Here is a 17,478-nt window from a genome sequence, read left to right on the forward strand (position 1 = left end):
TTGTATGTCATATCATATTTTTTACGCGCGGGTTCTGCTAGTAGCTTATATAACTTAAACCCAACTAAACAAAAACGGTTCAACCGACTAGTTCTCATGGTAGAATCCTCGAACATATTTAGTGCAGTATTCTTATCACTATAACTATTTTATAGCACTCTGTGACCTAAACCCGCATTTTAGCCACGCTTTTCCGTGTCCAAAGTAGCCGATTTTTACACTGTACGAATGTAAAAAATAAACATCGCTATGAACGTTTCATACTTTTAAAAGTCATTTGAAAATTAAAAATGAATAAGAATTATTTTGTTTAAAGCAATAATTATGTTAATATTTTATTTTGCATGTATTTATAAATATTTTTGCCATTTTGTATATTCTAAAATTGTTAAAGGTACAAGTTTACAATTACAGTTATTTGTATGTCATATCATATTTTTTACGCGCGGGTTCTGCTAGTAGCTTATATAACTTAAACCCAACTAAACAAAAACGGTTCAACCGACTAGTTCTCATGGTAGAATTCTCGAACATATTTAGTGCAGTATTCTTATCACTATAACTATTTTATAGCACTCTGTGACCTAAACCCGCATTTTAGCCACGCTTTTCCGTGTCCAAAGTAGCCGATTTTTACACTGTACGAATGTAAAAAATAAACATCGCTATGAACGTTTCATACTTTTAAAAGTCATTTGAAAATTAAAAATGAATAAGAATTATTTTGTTTAAAGCAATAATTATGTTAATATTTTATTTTGCATGTATTTATAAATATTTTTGCCATTTTGTATATTCTAAGCAAATAGCATCAATGTAAGACTAACTGTTGAGCTGAATCGAAGTATTGTTTGTTTTGACTGTGTATTTTCGTTATACACCAAAGTAGGACATATTATTATTTAAATTAGGAATCATTATCATAATTAGCCATAATACTACTCCCATAAAAACTTGATAAAGCGAACTATTTGTTGTCTTACGGCATTCGGATTATCGAAAATTTGGATAATTGCGTTTATGAAGAAAAGCTATTTGATCCGATTGAGGAAGGCAATGTTTTTCGACCGTATGTTTGTACGTATGTATTTTTATTCTTTGTCAAAACTAAACGACTTCACTAATATTGACATATGATATGTCGTTGTATTCATCTAAATTGCAGGGATAACATAGGCTATATTTTTAAGCAATCGGGTTTTTGGTTTGTATTATAACTTTCTAGTTGCGATTTGGCTGCTTTCTGGAATTTAAATGCACACACAACGTAGCTAATCTGCGGTTATTACAAAGTGACTTGTACACGTTTGGCAATACAAAAAATCTGTATAACTGAGGTCCGGATAATCGATTTTGTACTGTATCACTAGTTTATATTATGTGATTGCTTATCATGTTTCTTTAATATGCTTAGGTGGAGATGCCACTAATTATTTTAAGATTTGTATGTAACATGTATGTAACATACAAATCTTAAAATAATTAGTGGCATCTAGACCAATGGCATATAGCCTAAATGGCTGATGGATTTTGACTTATTGTGGTGTAGGATTTGCCTTTATATAAATATATATAACTCAAAGGTGACTGACTGACATAGTGATCTATCAACGCACAGCCCAAACCACTGGACGGATCGGGCTGAAATTTGGTATGCAGGTAGATGTTCATTCAGTGAGAGATTCATAATTTTTAGTTTCAATCATTTATAAGTTTCAAAATAATTATCATATTTTTTCATATAACTTCACAAGTATAAGCGGGTTTATGTCACACGAGCTATAAAATAGTATACGATACTTGTGACAAAAGTAGCCTATTATGTGCACGGCGTTTAGCACCCTCGCTGCGCTCGGGCGCTAACTTCACGCCGTGCAAAAATAGGCTACTTTGGCCAAGCGTATCGTAATGTACTATTATATATACATTAGTGGAACTATCGGCAGGTTGTGTCTTATGTTAGACATTACTTAACATTAAACAACTTAAAAATAAAACTAATTCACATAATATTATGCTAAAGTAATGCAAGGTGTGTATGATAAAACTTGAAGAAATAATTGTGAGAAAAAATAGTGTGGTGAAAGAAGTTCTGTGAACAGGTATTTTTTATTTTCTTTTTGTGACGTTTAAGTTATCAATTGCGTAAAACCTGTAAATACTAAAATTGGCGTCAAATAAATTGCTTTTACATTACGTTGACGAGTTTTTAAATATATTTACAGTTTCAATTTAATATTAGAATTTGCTAAAAATGTCAATAAAGTTAATCTTTGATAAATGTTAATAAAATTGAACACCAACCTGAAAGATAGATTGTTAAAAAATAAGGTCTAATTTTTATCTTTAGGTATAACTAGGTTAACACCTTTTTTATAATTTATGGTTCACACTAGGTGACCCTATATATGGCTATAATGATTAATGACTTATTGGTAGACTTTATACGCCTTTGATTTTGGGATCCGTACCGGAGTCCGTATCCGACCGTCTGCCACAGGGCTATTTCTTGAACCATAATATATAGACACTTGAAATTTACAGAGTATGAGGAACTACGGCCGCTATAACAAATAATTACGAAAATGAGAAATAGCTTGAAAATAAATTGGGGTCGCCATACAACAAATCGCTATTTTGCGGCGCTTTAAGTTTTTTCTATTGAACTATTATAAGTATGTAGGAAGACAGTCAGTCATTTTCGCAATGCATTTACTTCTACAGCTGCTATAATATCAAGTACTAAACATAAATGAAAATTCAGTGGTACGGAACCCTCATTTGCAAGTCAGACTCGCACTTGGCCTTATTTTAAACAACTCAGTCGCAGTTTCCTCACAGTTTTTGATGATTGTTCACCACGGCACATCTAATTCTATGTCTGTGCACCAACCGTTAATTGGTGAATTTACCAGTACCTACCTCAATAAATAAGATTATTTTTGCGAATGGTAATAATATCACCAGTTAAAGAAACTTGTATAAGTTTCATTAACTGGTGATATTAAGAAACTTGTATAAGTTTCATTAACTGGTGATATTAACTGGTAATTATTAACGTATTAACTACCTAGCAAATGTAGGAACAGTTATTCTTTGGTTGTTAAAGCGCTTAAATATTTAAATAAGATTGTTTTTGTGCTCTTTAATTGATTTCATCATTAAATTAATTAGGATGCGGTTGAACCCATTAAATAATATTAAATGGTCAATATTAAAAAATAAGCACTTAATAATTTTGGCTGGAAGGTATTGAAGTGTGCGTAGACGACATTTTTAGGGTTCCGTACCTAAAGGGTAAAACGGAACCCTTTTTCTAAACATCCACTGCCTGTCCTCTCCGTCTGTCACAGGGCTCTATCTCTTGAACCTTAATCAATATAAACTAGTTTTTACAGAGTATATGTAACGGTGGCCCCTATAATAACAAATACGAAAGAATTTCAACGAAATGGGGATCGCCATACAACACCCGCTATTTTTCGAGGTTTTTAACTTTATCTATTGATCCGTAACAGGTAGACAGTCAAAATCACATTTACTTCTACTGCTATGATAATAAATACTAAAATAAAAATAAAATTACATAACATTTTGGTAATAGGGAACCCTCCGCTTGCGAGTACAACTCAACAACGAGTACAATTTGGCCAATTATTTTAGAACGTTAGGTGCACAATAAGATAAATGATCATTAGTGGCTCTTCACGGCGTTGTGGGAGATTAGTTCACAGTTGCAAAAATAACGAAGACAGCATTTAGGCAGGTAGCAAAAGTATTAGTATATCCCTGCCTAATAACAACAGTGGTACTGTGGTAAATGCTACTGTGGTAAATGCTACTGTGTTATGGTTTGAGGAGTTTAATCATAATCATAATCATTTATTCATTTGTCAGTAAGGATTACTATATTGGATGTTTGCACTTTAGGAACAACACTTACTGTACCAATTATTGGCGTACAAATGATAACAAAATTTCTAATCTAATTAAAATTACAACAATTATTACAAGTTTATGTCAAATTATTACAAACACCACAATTACAAACACTTACAAATATTGATAACAATGAAAATTAATTTAAATTTAAACATTTAGTAAATTTTGCGCTATTTAGTAAATCAGATATATATGTTACGTGCATTACTTGTCATTAAGATATTCATTAACTGTGTAGAAACATTTCTCTACGAGGTATGTTCGAAACTTTTGTTTAAATACGAAAGTATCTGACAATGTTCGTATTTCTAACGGAATTTTATTGAATACATTCGCGACCATTCCGAAAAAACTTTTTCTGAGTAAGCGAGTGTTTGCATCTATACTAATGTCTGATTCATAATTAGGTGTCCAAAATGTAAACAAAGAAATGTCATGGTCAAAATTCGATTACAGGTATTGTAAACCTTAATAAAATTAACAAGAAACGAAAACTTCACAAAATTCAACATAAAACAAAAACTTAATAACTGCACACAGTTAAAAAAAACGCGCTAAGAAAACTAGAAAAAATTCGAGTTCGATCACGATCACAAAAATGAATAATATCAACTACGAAACTTAAAAATGGCGGCACAAAAAATGTGTTGGATGCCGATTGTGTGACCATTATCACAATTTAATTTTCTCTCATAAATCTTGTTTTTTATTCTTATTACTGTATGAAATGGAATTGAGTTAATATAAATATTGTAAAATGTGAATTGATTTTAATTTATTTAGATTATTATTTTATTATCGATGTATTAATTTAATATTGTCAAAAATAAGAAACTGCCATTTGACACATATTTTCTTGATAGGTCAACACCTTTGTTTACATTTTGGACACCTAATTATAAATCGGACTATAGTAAGTTTATGTGCATGACGTGCTCGAGTTTTAAATGTAAACATTTGACTGTTTGCCTTAACAAATATTGCACATTCTAGTATATAGAGGGCTGGTAAGGTTAATATATTTAATCTCTTGAAATGTGGCCTACAAGAGTCAGTTTGTCTAATATTACACATTGCTTGTATGCATCTTTTTTGGGCTCGGAATGCGAGTTCTCTATCTGTGGAGTTTCCCCAAAATATTACTCCGTACCGTACCGTTGCAGCAACATAGCTGTGATATGCCGTCAATACAGCTGTTTGATCTACTATATTTCGCAGTCTTCTTAAAAGATATGAGTATTTATTCAATGCTTTACAAACATGTTCAATATGATGTTTCCAGTTTGGTTTTTTGTCAATATGTAAACCTAGAAATTTAAAATGATCCGTTTCTTCAATTTTATTACCTAAATAATTTATATCTACGCTTTTACTATCATTATTATTTTTATGATTAAAATTAATTATTTTAGTTTTTGACAGATTAATATTTAAATTATTAAATTCAAACCAATGTATTATTTCTGTCAGTGTGTTATTAATGTCATTCTCTAATTTATTGCCCTAAGACACTGCCTTGTGACACACCAAATAATGTTTTTCTACGATCCGATTCATATACGGTTTCGCTGGCTGTTTTCATACATATTTTTGTTATTTGTGTGACCTGTTGTCTTTCTGTTAAGTAGGATTTTATGACATTATAGGCATTTCCTCTTATTCCATATTTGTATATTTTATTTAAGAGAATGTCATGGTTTACGTGGTCAAAAGCTTTACTGATGTCCATAAACAGGGCCGTTACAGGACGTTTTTATCTATATTATGCGTAATTGTCGATAAGAAATTGAATATTGCTAAATCAATATTTTTATTTCGTCTAAAACCAAATTGACATGAGCTTAGGATGCAATTTGATTCCATGAAATTGTAAATGCAATTATAGATATATTTCTCAAATATCTTCGAGAAAACAGGTAATAGTGCTATTGGTCTGTAATTATTTACATTTGCCGAATCGTCTTTTTTAAATAAAGGTTTGATTACTGCTTGTTTTAATTTATTAGGAAAGACGCCATTTTCAATACACATGTTCAATATATGACTTAACACCGGTGCTATTTCATTTTTGAACTTCTTTAATTATTTTTGTTATTATACCGTCATACCCTGAGCTGTTGGTGTTCCGTAATGTTTTTATTAATGTATGAATATCTGCTGGTAGTGAAGGTGGAATAAAAATCGAATTTACGATGTTGTAGTTTAAATAGGAGTTTAGTAAAGGAGACATACCTACCTCGTTATCTGAGGTATTCCAGCTTATTCCTGCGACTGAATTCAGATAGGTTTAGATTCTAATCTTATGGGTTTGATTGCAGATTACAGGTGCACTGTATACTCGTCTGCTACTTCTATCATACTAGAATAAATAATAGTTTAAAAAAAACACGCTTTTTATGCTAATCGAACTAAAAAATAGAAATTATTTTTTAATGACAAAGAGTTTATATTACAATAGAAGAAGATCGAACAATCAATCATAATGAATCGCCTCAGAATAAACTTATAATAAAATTTAAGTTAAAAATTGATCTCAAAGATTCCGTCACATACATACATACATATACATATACAACTCAGGCTGATTAAAGCTTGTTAAAAAGACAGTACGGCAGATTTTGTAGTCGTTACAATAAATATTTATTTAAGTTTTGTAAATAATAATATTCTATTTATTTTACTGAGGCTCAACAACAATTATTACAGGTATTACAGGAGATAATATTTTTGCAAGCGAGTAGCGATGTGGTGGTTCGTCCTGGTGTATTTAGCAACGGTGACTGCGAACATTGCACATGACACTGCACACGGCGCTTCACATCGTCATCATCATCACAAGGCAGTGCTATCTCGTCTGGTCCACATCGAGCAAGGACCTGTCAGAGGCTACAAGGCACCTGATGGAGATTTCTTTGTGTTCTACGGAGTGCCATACGCTACTGCTCCTACGGGAAGACATAGGTTTAAGGTATCATAAATTTAGCCCCGTAATAACTCCAAGTATCTTGCACCTGCAAGTGACACTTACTAATAAATAAAATAGGGGGTAATATTAGGTGGTAGAAACCTTCGTGGTTCGACTCCCATGGCACCACCACCGCACCTATTTCTACCTAATAACAGCAGTGTTAAATGCTGTATCATGGTTTTAAAGGGATTGGGAGGATTGGATTTTTAAAGGGAACTGGAATTTCCAAGAAATTTCCAAGAAATTCCAGTTTAGTCGTTTGGGTTGGCGGCGTATCTGTCGCTGATCTGGGATTGATTACAGATGAACATTTACCATCAGCGGCAGTAGCCACTTACCGTCTGGTGGACTGCATGTTCATTTGCTCCTCCTATATTATAAAAAAATATACAAGGCGAATTGAGCTATTTCTATAAGTTGACCTTGGTTTTGTGTATATTACTAACTTATAACTTTATAAACAACAATTAAATAATTAAAAGCATATTTACAAGTGAATTATTTCATATTAAAATAACATTTCTTCTATTATTACGATTCATATATAAGATATATAACCTACAAGAGGTTACATTTTCATCAGAAGATTCCGCAGGCACCGTTGGTAGTTAAAAAAGTAATATTTTAACAATTTAATGACAGTATCTTAACTTTTAGTTTTAAAACATTACCTTTTCCTATGTGTACTAGTTTATATTTGATTATTATACTTTAGGCCCCTCTACCACCACCAACTTGGAGAAAACCTCTTGAAGCAGTGCACAAACGCATAATATGCCCACAAAGCGATTATATGGGTATTGTAATTCCTAAGGATCGTATTATGAAAGAAGATTGTCTCATAGCCACCATATATGTTCCTGACACTTTAGACGATAATATTCCAGTTGTAGTCTACGTCCACGGTGGAGCATATTTGGCAGCATTCGGCGATTTCATCACACCAAGAAATTTAGCAAAGACCAAAAGAATAATGTTGGTAACGTTCAATTACCGTTTAGCAGCACACGGTTTTCTTTGTCTCGGGACAAAAGACGTGCCAGGGAATGCTGGTATGAAGGATCAAGTCGCGTTATTGCGTTGGGTACAGAGAAATATCGCGAACTTTGGAGGCAATCCTGATGACGTCACTTTAGCGGGATACAGTGCTGGTTCCGCTGCTGTAGACATACTAATGATTTCCAAAATGGCCAAAGGTTTGTTTCACAGAGTTATACCTGAGAGTGGCGTCAGTTTATCGGTATTTACCATACAGAATGATCCTTTAGACAACGCCAAGCGTTTCGCGAGAATGTTAAACTTTACTAATGTCCACGATCTTCATGCTTTAGAAGAATTCTATAAAAATGCTTCTTTTGAAGTACTAAATTCTATAAATACTATAAATCCTCGTAATTCTTCTTTTTCCTTTTGCCCTTGCGTAGAACATGATGTGGGCGAGGAAAGATTTCTTGAAAAAAGCCCATTCGATATTATTACAAGCGGAGATTACGAAAAGGTACCAATGTTGTATGGATTTACTACAATGGAGGGCCTGTTTAAATTAAGCCTATTCGAGGTATGGAGTAATCACATGAATAAGAAGTTTTCCGACTTTCTACCAGGAGACTTGAAATTTAAAACCAAAGAACAGAAAAAACGAATAGCGAAGAAAGTTAAACACTTTTACTTCGGAGACAAACCAGTTTCACCAGAAACAGTATTAGGATACATTGACTATTTCTCTGATGTTTTAGTTATATATTCAACGTTGCGATCCGTCAAACTGCATGTAGAAGCTGGACATGACAAAATATACTTATATGAATATATTCACATTGATGAGGATACAGTGAAAATACCGCACACAGATGTGCGTGGTCCAGGCCACTGCGCTCAAACGTGGGCTGTTTTAGATGGGTTGAATCTGACACATACAAATGAGCGATTAATATCAAATAACCTCAGGGAAATGAAAAATATAACGAGAGAGCTATGGTTGAACTTCATGGAAACTGGGTAAGAAAATATATTGTAGGTTGTAGCTAACTAAAGCTAAAACAATTTTATTTTTATTACGAAAATATATCGTTTATCTCTCATTAAAGTCTTCGATGTGATTCTGGGCTGCTTGCTAGATTGTGCTCTTAATCTACTTTGCTAGTTTCTGGATTAACTCATCTTGAAATACTTGTATTCAGAAGTTGAATAGTAATGAACTAATGATATATTTTCAGGAATCCAGTTCCCGCAGGGTCCCCGTTCCCTGCGTGGCCAGTGACAGGACCTAATGGTGTCCCCCACATGGTATTAGATAATAAACTAGAACTAAGGGACTATTTTGAAAGAAAATTAGAAAAAAGATTTGAGTTTTGGGAAGCGATTTATAAAGAATTTTATAGTAATCCTATTCCTCCCCGACCACCTCGGAACTTAACTTCAGCATCAAATGAACTTTAAAGGTTTCGTAATTAAAATGGGATCGCACGATAATAAGTAAGATCATGAAGCACTGGTTATTTTTGTCGTTTTACCATTTTTGTACATTACCCAAAACATAACATTTTACTTTCACATTTTACTACGCTTCAAATGAATGATGAACAGTTTTATGAATATAGTAAATATTTATTTAGAATATTATTTATTTTAGTTTATTATAATTAACCATCACATACTGTAAACATATTGCTATAAAGCAATTGGACAAATAAACCTATCAAGATAGCAAAGTATTATAAAATTGAGGAAACTATTAAATTAATTGTTTTTTTTTTTCATCTGCAATATTATGGGTTTGCGGTTTTGTTAGTTGGCACTATTAGATATGAGTATAATCAAACCGATTCCCGTTTGGTATACGTAGAGTAAGGGCCAGTGCGCGGCTATAAAGCTGGTAGATTCGCGGATGGTAGCTTCTATGTGTTTTATGGTTTCCGCTACGTTACCACACTTTGTCGAGAAATATATAGTAAGATGTAGCGGTGGTCGTTGAATCAACGAACTAGTTAAATCAACCGTTGATTCACTTTCAACGAATCAACGTTAACCCAATAGAAATTAACTAGTTAAATACGTCAACGACTTTGAACAGAACGTTTCGTTATTTTCAAGGTAAATTTTATTTTGTTTAAAATTAAACTAACGTTAAAAATAAAATTAAAAAATATATGTTTTTTATAATATATAAGTAGCAGACGAGCATATATCTTAATTTTGTCGGTATAATAACATAATTTAAACTCCAATTATGTAGAATATATCTAATAATTTCCTAATAATTAATGTCGATATTTCTTAAATCTCTTATTATTTCTTATCTCTCTTAATATTCTCTTCAATCAATTCTCGATATTTATATCAATTCTTGATATTTATAATACACACTACGTCAAATTGTTTCTAAAATAACATTTACCGCACGTCAGTAGAGACTCGTTGATCGTTACAGCATAGTTAAAAACCGTTTATTGTTGATGCAAGTTAAAATTAGTAGCACGTTAACTCGTTGGCGAAATTAACTAGTTGATCAACGGAAATTAACGTTGACGTTTCGTTGATGGAAAACACTTCAACGACCGCTAGTAAGATGTGTTACCAACGTCTTCTTGAAGATAGTCATGTATAAATATAGTCACATATACGGTACAGAGTAACAATATTACAATTACACGTAAGTAAGTACACACTAATGATGATAACTATATTCCCGTTATTAAACTGTTCTTGCTGAAGTCTCCGACCAGATTTCTGTTGCAGACATAGTTCATAAGCACTCTTTACATAAATATTACATGCGCGACAGGTATTGAAGCGAATGCATTAGAGTCTAATGCATTGCATCGCAAACTTAATGTATCGCAAACTGAATATCGCGAATATTGCCGCGCTTGTGTAACGGATGGTCGGTACATCACTAGTTGTTTTCATTTTGTTGAGCACAAATAACGGATTGACGTGATAAACGATCCGGAAAACAATGAGTGGCGAAACACTACTGCCACCACTTTTAAACCCCATATATTTTTTAAATTAACACGAATTGATCACTACGAACGTACAATGAACAGTTACAGCTCCCGAAATTTATACTTTTCAATTACTCTCTGCTGGTAACTCCACTCTAACTTTTTCAAAATAAAAGATACCTATTCTACAGCTGACTTGCTGTTTCGTCGTAAATCCTACTGTCCCATTACTGGACAAAGTGAGAGAGATTTAGGTCATAGTCCACCGCTGACCACTGGTCCATTAACCAAGTGCGAATTAGAAGACTTCACACACCACATTTTGTTTTTTTTTTTATAATATACTAGTAGCAGACGAACATGCAGTCCACCTGATGATAAGTGGCTACTGTAGTCCATGGACATCTGTAATCAACCCGATAGGATTACATATTCCTACCTGAGGTCTAAGCTGGAACACATTGGGAAACTATGTCTCCCTTGCCACTCCCTTCAAACCAGAATTCCTTCAACCTGTTTCAAACCTGTTAACCTTCAAACCAGTCATTAGGCAGAAATAGGTGTAGCGGTGGTACCTCCGGACGAATCACAAAGGGTTCAGAATTAATATAGTATTAATTTAATTCTCAGGCGTGCAGGTTTCCTTAATATTAGTGTATTGAGCTAGTTTTTGCAATTTTAATTAGATACCCAAAAACAATGTTTTGACAAAAATTGCTATTTTAGGTATACCTCTAAAGTGCAAAGATGTTAGGCTTCAGGCAGTAGGAATCAGTAGAAATATGGTATTTAGTACAATCTTCTTAAAAAATATGAACCTCCTTATGAAATATATATTTTTTTTGTCAGAAATACAACCAATATGAAATGAAATAAAAAACACGATGTAGACGAAACAGGTCGGTATTATGAAACTTAATAAAAGCGTCATTTCAAACGGCCAGAATGAAAATGGCGAAATGCACATAGAACAATTTTATGAAATTGAATGAGAATGAATGAAAACGCCATTTCGTCTGATTAATTCATATGAAATATCGAACGGTGGCACAGAATTAAACCGTTAAATTAAACTATGAATCAAATTGCATAGCGCATAAGTTCCAATCACTACCCTTTCGATTTCCTGGTATTAATTCCAGTTCATTTTAGGGTTCTTTACCTAGAGCTTAAAATCGGTTCCCTATTACTAAGACTCCGGAATCTGTCACAGGGCTCTATCTCTTGAATCCTAGTAGATATACACTTGAATTTATTACAGAATGTGTATAATGATCGCGCTATAACATCAATTAGTACTAAAAATGAATAAGGCTTGAAAATAAATGGAGGTCGCTTTATCTATTGAACTGTAATTCAAATTTTCACAATACATTTAGTTCTATGGTTGCTATGATAACACATAATGAAATAATAAAAATTGGTAGTACAGAACCCTCGGTGTACAAGTTCGACACGCACTTGGCCTATTTAAGAATGGTATAAATTCACACGACCCGAGTGGTCAGGGATGTGACAGAATGGGAGGTCGTGTGACAAAAGATAGTATGTGTGCAATCGACCTCGTTTTTTGGTTACGAGGGGGATACCTTCAAAAGGTACCCTATGCCATGAGAGCGGCACGGGGTTATGTGGGATTCTTACCGCACTAAACCCCCCCGGTGGCCGTCCTCGGCGCTGCGTAGAGGACTCTGGGATCTCCAAAGGAACGCAACCGGAGTGCTCTTAGCGCGTTGCCCCATCGGGCTCTGCCCAGGTGAGCTTGACGCTAGCCACACCGTCTGGTGGGCACGACGGTATGCGACCACACGACCACACGACCACTTAGGCGACCACACATACCGCCGTCCTTCCCGGGGTCACTAGCCGGGCGGTTCGAGCTTCCACTCTTGCCGCCCGTAACCCCGGAAGCCCCTTTTAGTCGCCTCTTACGACGGGCAGGGGATACCGTAGCCCTATTCTGGTCCCGGAACTACAGGGAGACCGCGCCGGTGGGCGTTATCTACGCCCGCGGCAACTCTTCCTCCCTGCGGGTTCAGCGCGCTCCCTAGCTCACTCGGCGTCTTCCTTCGCGGACATGACTATGTCGCAGAAGGTGATCATGCCTTCCCAGGCTTCGCTGCGCTGAACCATCGCCCCAACAATGGCCGCTGGAGACAGGTCCGGTCCCACTTTTGACACGAGGATCCGCCGCTGAGACTCCCACGCTGGGCAGTACTGCAGCGTGTGCTGTGCGGAATCCCGACCTCGTAGCCTAGGGTTGCTAATTGACTTATTTCACACAAACAGATTATTTAGATAGAAAATCTGATTGACTAAGAGTCAATGACCTTTAACCGGTGGGTCTACATCATCATCAACCCATTATTGTCCCACTGCTGAGCACGAGTCTCCTCTCAGAATAAGAAGGATTAGGCCATAGTCCACCGCGCTGGCCAAGTGCGTATTGATAGACTTCACATACCTTTGAGATTTTTTTTTATAAATCTCTCAGGTATGCAGCTTTCCTCACGGTGTTATCCTTCACCGATTTAGCAAACTTTTAAAAGCAGTACATAGGTAGGTACTTACCTATTACATACCTTACATACAACTTAGAAAGTATTGTTTTAAAATTCATTACCAAAGTTTACTAAATAGGAGATGGATGTATTTACATATTGTATAATTTACTTTTTAATTTGAAATTCTATGAGTTTAAAGTGACTGATTTAGCGATTTTAACGTAATTAGTTATAAATTAGGTATTATAGAAAGGATAGAATTTGTCCTAAAACGTTTTTTACTTTAATATACCCAATAAAAAAAGGACGTACTCACGGCAAAATTTTGATTGGCTGCTCCGCAAAACTTAGTCTTCTGAGTTAATAGGTCATTGAAATTTTAATATTGTTATATTGTTATATCTAATACAATTACAAAAAATCTGATGGAAATACGTATCACGAAGTCCAACTTCATACTGACGTAACTAGGCAACACGCCAGAGGAGCACTGAAAATATTTTTTTGTTTATATTGAACATATGCTAGTCTTCAATGCGTACTATAGATAACTCATACCTATACAGGGTGAATTTTTAAAACGGGCCTTCAGGGCCAAATCGGAAACTATAAGAATACGCGAAAAATGCTGAAAGGAGTTACGAGGCCGATTTTGTTAAAAACTAAAACTGCATCATTACTTTTTTTAAATATATCTTTACCTAGCCGGGAATCGAACGAGTTCATTTTGAAAAAAAATACGTGTGGCACTCGGAGACTGCCGCGGTAAAGCTATTGCATAGCATTTTTTATGCTATGAAAACGCTCAGAAGGAATTCTAGAAATACAATATATTCTTCCATAATCATTAACATTTACATTAATACATCTTTATCCACTATTTTATCATATCTCCATTATATAAGACATTGCAAATATCAGCTGACATTTCATAACTCCAAGCAAGACTGAACATTCTAAAATATAAAATAGAAAAGTATTTAATAAGTGACGTAAAGTATTAACAACCAGCAATATAAATGGATCAATGCGATATGCCTGTAACATTTGCCCGAATGTTACAGGTACATCGCATTTTTCATTAATAAATGCACTTTGTTTATTCATATTTAAAACACTTTGTACACAAATTATTTGTACCATAAATCATAATGGCGTTTTGATTTTGTACTGTCAAATCTGTCAGTTATAATTGTACGTTTTAAAATTACAAACACTCTTTTACGTTATTTTATCAATCCAGAATTCAACATAGCTTATGTTGATAAAACATTATTTGGATAATATGGTAATATAATTTTGAATTTTATAATGGGAATATAAAATATACTTCACGCAATTTTAAGATTTCCGCACGGATTATAAAAAAATGTGTATTACTGCCATCTGTGTTCAAATTGATGAATTAAGGTTATCAAATAAAATAATAAGGAATTTAAAATAATACTTTATTCAATTATATCCATATTTTTCTATTGACAGTCAACAACTCGGTTGCCTGGAGACTTGATATCCAACAGTCCTCCACGGCTATTTTCACTTACACCACCAGGGGCGCCGGCAGCATTTCGTCAAGGTGACGGCGCACCAGTATGCCATTTTCAGTTCTGACTTCATAATGGAGTCTACCTAATCTTCGGATGACGACTCCGAACTCCCATTTAACTCTTGGGTTGGTGTAACTGCGGACTTGTACCTTATCACCTTGTCCGAACTCCTTCGTTGGCGGTGCATTGTAATCTAATCTGGATAGTGGGGCGGATTTCTTAAATAAGGCATGCATATAGGTTCTTACCTCTCTGCCGAACATTAACTGATAAGGTGATAACCCTTTTGTATTAGGTGTACGTCTCAAGCGTGCCTTGACAGTTAACAGTTTATCAAATAAACTTCCGCTCTTGCCGATATAAAAGAACATTCAGGTATTAGCCGATTATTTTCTTTTTATACATTCAAAAATTTAAATTTTAGCTTTGTATATATTTCTCCAAATTCGTACCTGTATTTTATTTCCTCTTCTAAATTTTCTTCTTTTGTAAACCATTCAATTTTTTCTTCAATCGCGTAGAATTTGTCAAATTTTCTTGTAAAGAATTCAGTCGTATATTTATTTCTTCATTGTCAATTTTTTCTATTCCCGAATTGTAATTTTCGGTTCGTTTCATTAACCCACGTAATGTGGCTCGTATTTTCTTATTGTTTTTTAGTTCATTCGACATCTCGTCGCCAATATCAAATAAAATAATAAGGAATATAAAATAATACTTTATTCAATTATATCCATATTTTTCTATTGACAGTCAACAACTCGGTTGCCTGGAGACTTGATTTCGTCTCCAGGCAACCGAGACGTGTTATTAATTTTCATTACGGAATTTCTCGATTCGGTCGCCGCGCTCAAAGCCCGCGATAAAAGCTATGCAATAGCTTAAAAAAATGCACCCTCTATATTATTCCCCTATCTGATAGTGTTGCTTATAAGGATCAAAATCTGGGAAGTAATGATAAATGACAAACTAAAAGAAAAGCCTCAATTTTAAGAAAATACATATTTTTTCATATTAATTTGGCAGTTAAGTTCCCGCCATTCATCAATTGAAACATTTCGTGTATTTACACGACGTGTATTTACATTTTTATTGGCTCAATGTTTCTAATCATTCGACATGGACGTTTTGTTTCCCAATAATTTATATTTTTATGTCCGACTTAGCTAAGGTTATTTTTAAGTCCATTAAAATAGTTGCTATGCGAATGCTATGGGCGGAGTATCGTTTAATACAGATGTAAAGTTGACAATTTGCGAGAATTACTTTTTAGAGTCAAATCCGAGTAATTACTAAAAAAAAGAGATATAGAAAATCATATTTAACGTTGAAACGAAGTTGTAATCAACAAACAATAAGAATTTACTATTTAATCAGTTATCTATTTTCATTAAAAAATCAATCCTAAAAACGGCGGTAACTTATTTGCCAAACTATTACTTTCTCATACTAAGCCGTATGTCATAGTCATAACATCGAATAATTAGTTGATTAACCAACAAATTCTTCAATGGTATGACTTATGTCTGTTTCTAAAGAATTATACATAAATCATTTGTTATGTATAATTCTTAAGGATTAGTATGCCAATGTATGGAAAAATACGTATTTTCTTCAAAATTTTCCTTTTCCTTTAATTTGTCACATAACATTACTTCCCAGAATTTGATCCTTATAAGCGACACTATCAGATAGTGGAACAATATAGAGGTGTCATTTTTTTTCAAAATGAACTCGTTCGATTCCCGGCTAAGGAAAAAAATATTTTAAAAAACTAATGATGCAGTTTTAGTTTTTATCAAAATCGGCCTCGTAACTCCTTTCAGCAGTTTTCGCTAATCCTTATAGTTTCGGATTTGGCCCTGAAGGCCCGTTTTAAAAATTCACCCTGTATATCTCAAACCATATGGAGCTAAAAATAGCTCAAGATTCCAGTGTTATACACAGATTATTAGGTATGCAAAATCTTTTCAAGGCGTAAAATTAAAAGTATTTTTTCATTTCTGCCAGTGACAAGCAATTTTTATTATCTTAACTTTGACCATGGAGAAAGAAAGAAAGGCAGTCGTTCCGTCGTAGGCATACGGGGTGCCGGAAAGCTGCTTTCGCTGGAAACATCTCTTTAGCATTCCAGTTTAATCCTCAGGGTAAATGTGGAGCCGTGGCCGACGTCAGGTAGAAATCTTTACTTATCTAGGGTTGATTGAGATGTCCATGGGCGGGAGTAGCCACCCATCACATAGACTGCGTCTACTACTTCTATATTATATAAAAACTATTTAGTATCCCATTGAGTATATTTGAACAATTTAAATATAATATTTCTTATATAAAAGCGTTGAAATTTAAATTACTAAACTTATTTAACTTGATAAACTCTCAACATTTGATAAATTATGTAATTTTAATTTCCCTGATTAACTTAATAGTTTTCGTCTTACAAACTTAACAAACCAATTCGTCCGATTTGCACAAATGTCGCAACCTACCGTATCGCATCCCCATCCTTCTTCTCTCACGGTGTGATGAGCAACTGGAGCACATATTGGCTGAATTAATAAGCCACTAGT

General features: G+C 34.2%; 2 protein-coding genes across 2 annotated transcripts in view; both read left to right on the plus strand.

Moving 5' to 3' along the window:
• Positions 1–17,478, plus strand: part of CTL16 (C-type lectin 16) — a 445,139-nt gene that overhangs the window by 375,251 nt on the left and 52,410 nt on the right. The window lies entirely within an intron of this gene.
• LOC140747087 (juvenile hormone esterase-like) lies at positions 1,956–9,614 on the plus strand. The gene is made up of 4 exons (XM_073079336.1): positions 1,956–2,102; positions 6,649–6,910; positions 7,626–8,908; positions 9,127–9,614. The coding sequence occupies exons 2-4, from the start codon at positions 6,686–6,688 to the stop codon at positions 9,347–9,349; spliced, it is 1,731 nt and encodes a 576-aa protein (XP_072935437.1). The 5' UTR covers positions 1,956–2,102; positions 6,649–6,685; the 3' UTR covers positions 9,350–9,614.

Source organism: Epargyreus clarus, unplaced genomic scaffold (assembly GCF_041222505.1).
Source record: "Epargyreus clarus isolate Ecla_fem2 unplaced genomic scaffold, WU_Ecla_fem_2.2 ptg000014l, whole genome shotgun sequence".
Lineage (NCBI taxonomy): Eukaryota > Metazoa > Arthropoda > Insecta > Lepidoptera > Hesperiidae > Epargyreus > Epargyreus clarus.

Bases quoted from the DNA above. Each gene is read 5' to 3' on its own strand.
- LOC140747087 (XM_073079336.1), top strand. From the start codon at position 6,686: ATGTGGTGGTTCGTCCTGGTGTATTTAGCAACGGTGACTGCGAACATT. The intron at 6,911-7,625 runs GTATCATAAATT...ATTATACTTTAG, and splicing joins CGGGAAGACATAGGTTTAAG to GCCCCTCTACCACCACCAAC. The intron at 8,909-9,126 runs GTAAGAAAATAT...ATATATTTTCAG, and splicing joins TTGAACTTCATGGAAACTGG to GAATCCAGTTCCCGCAGGGT.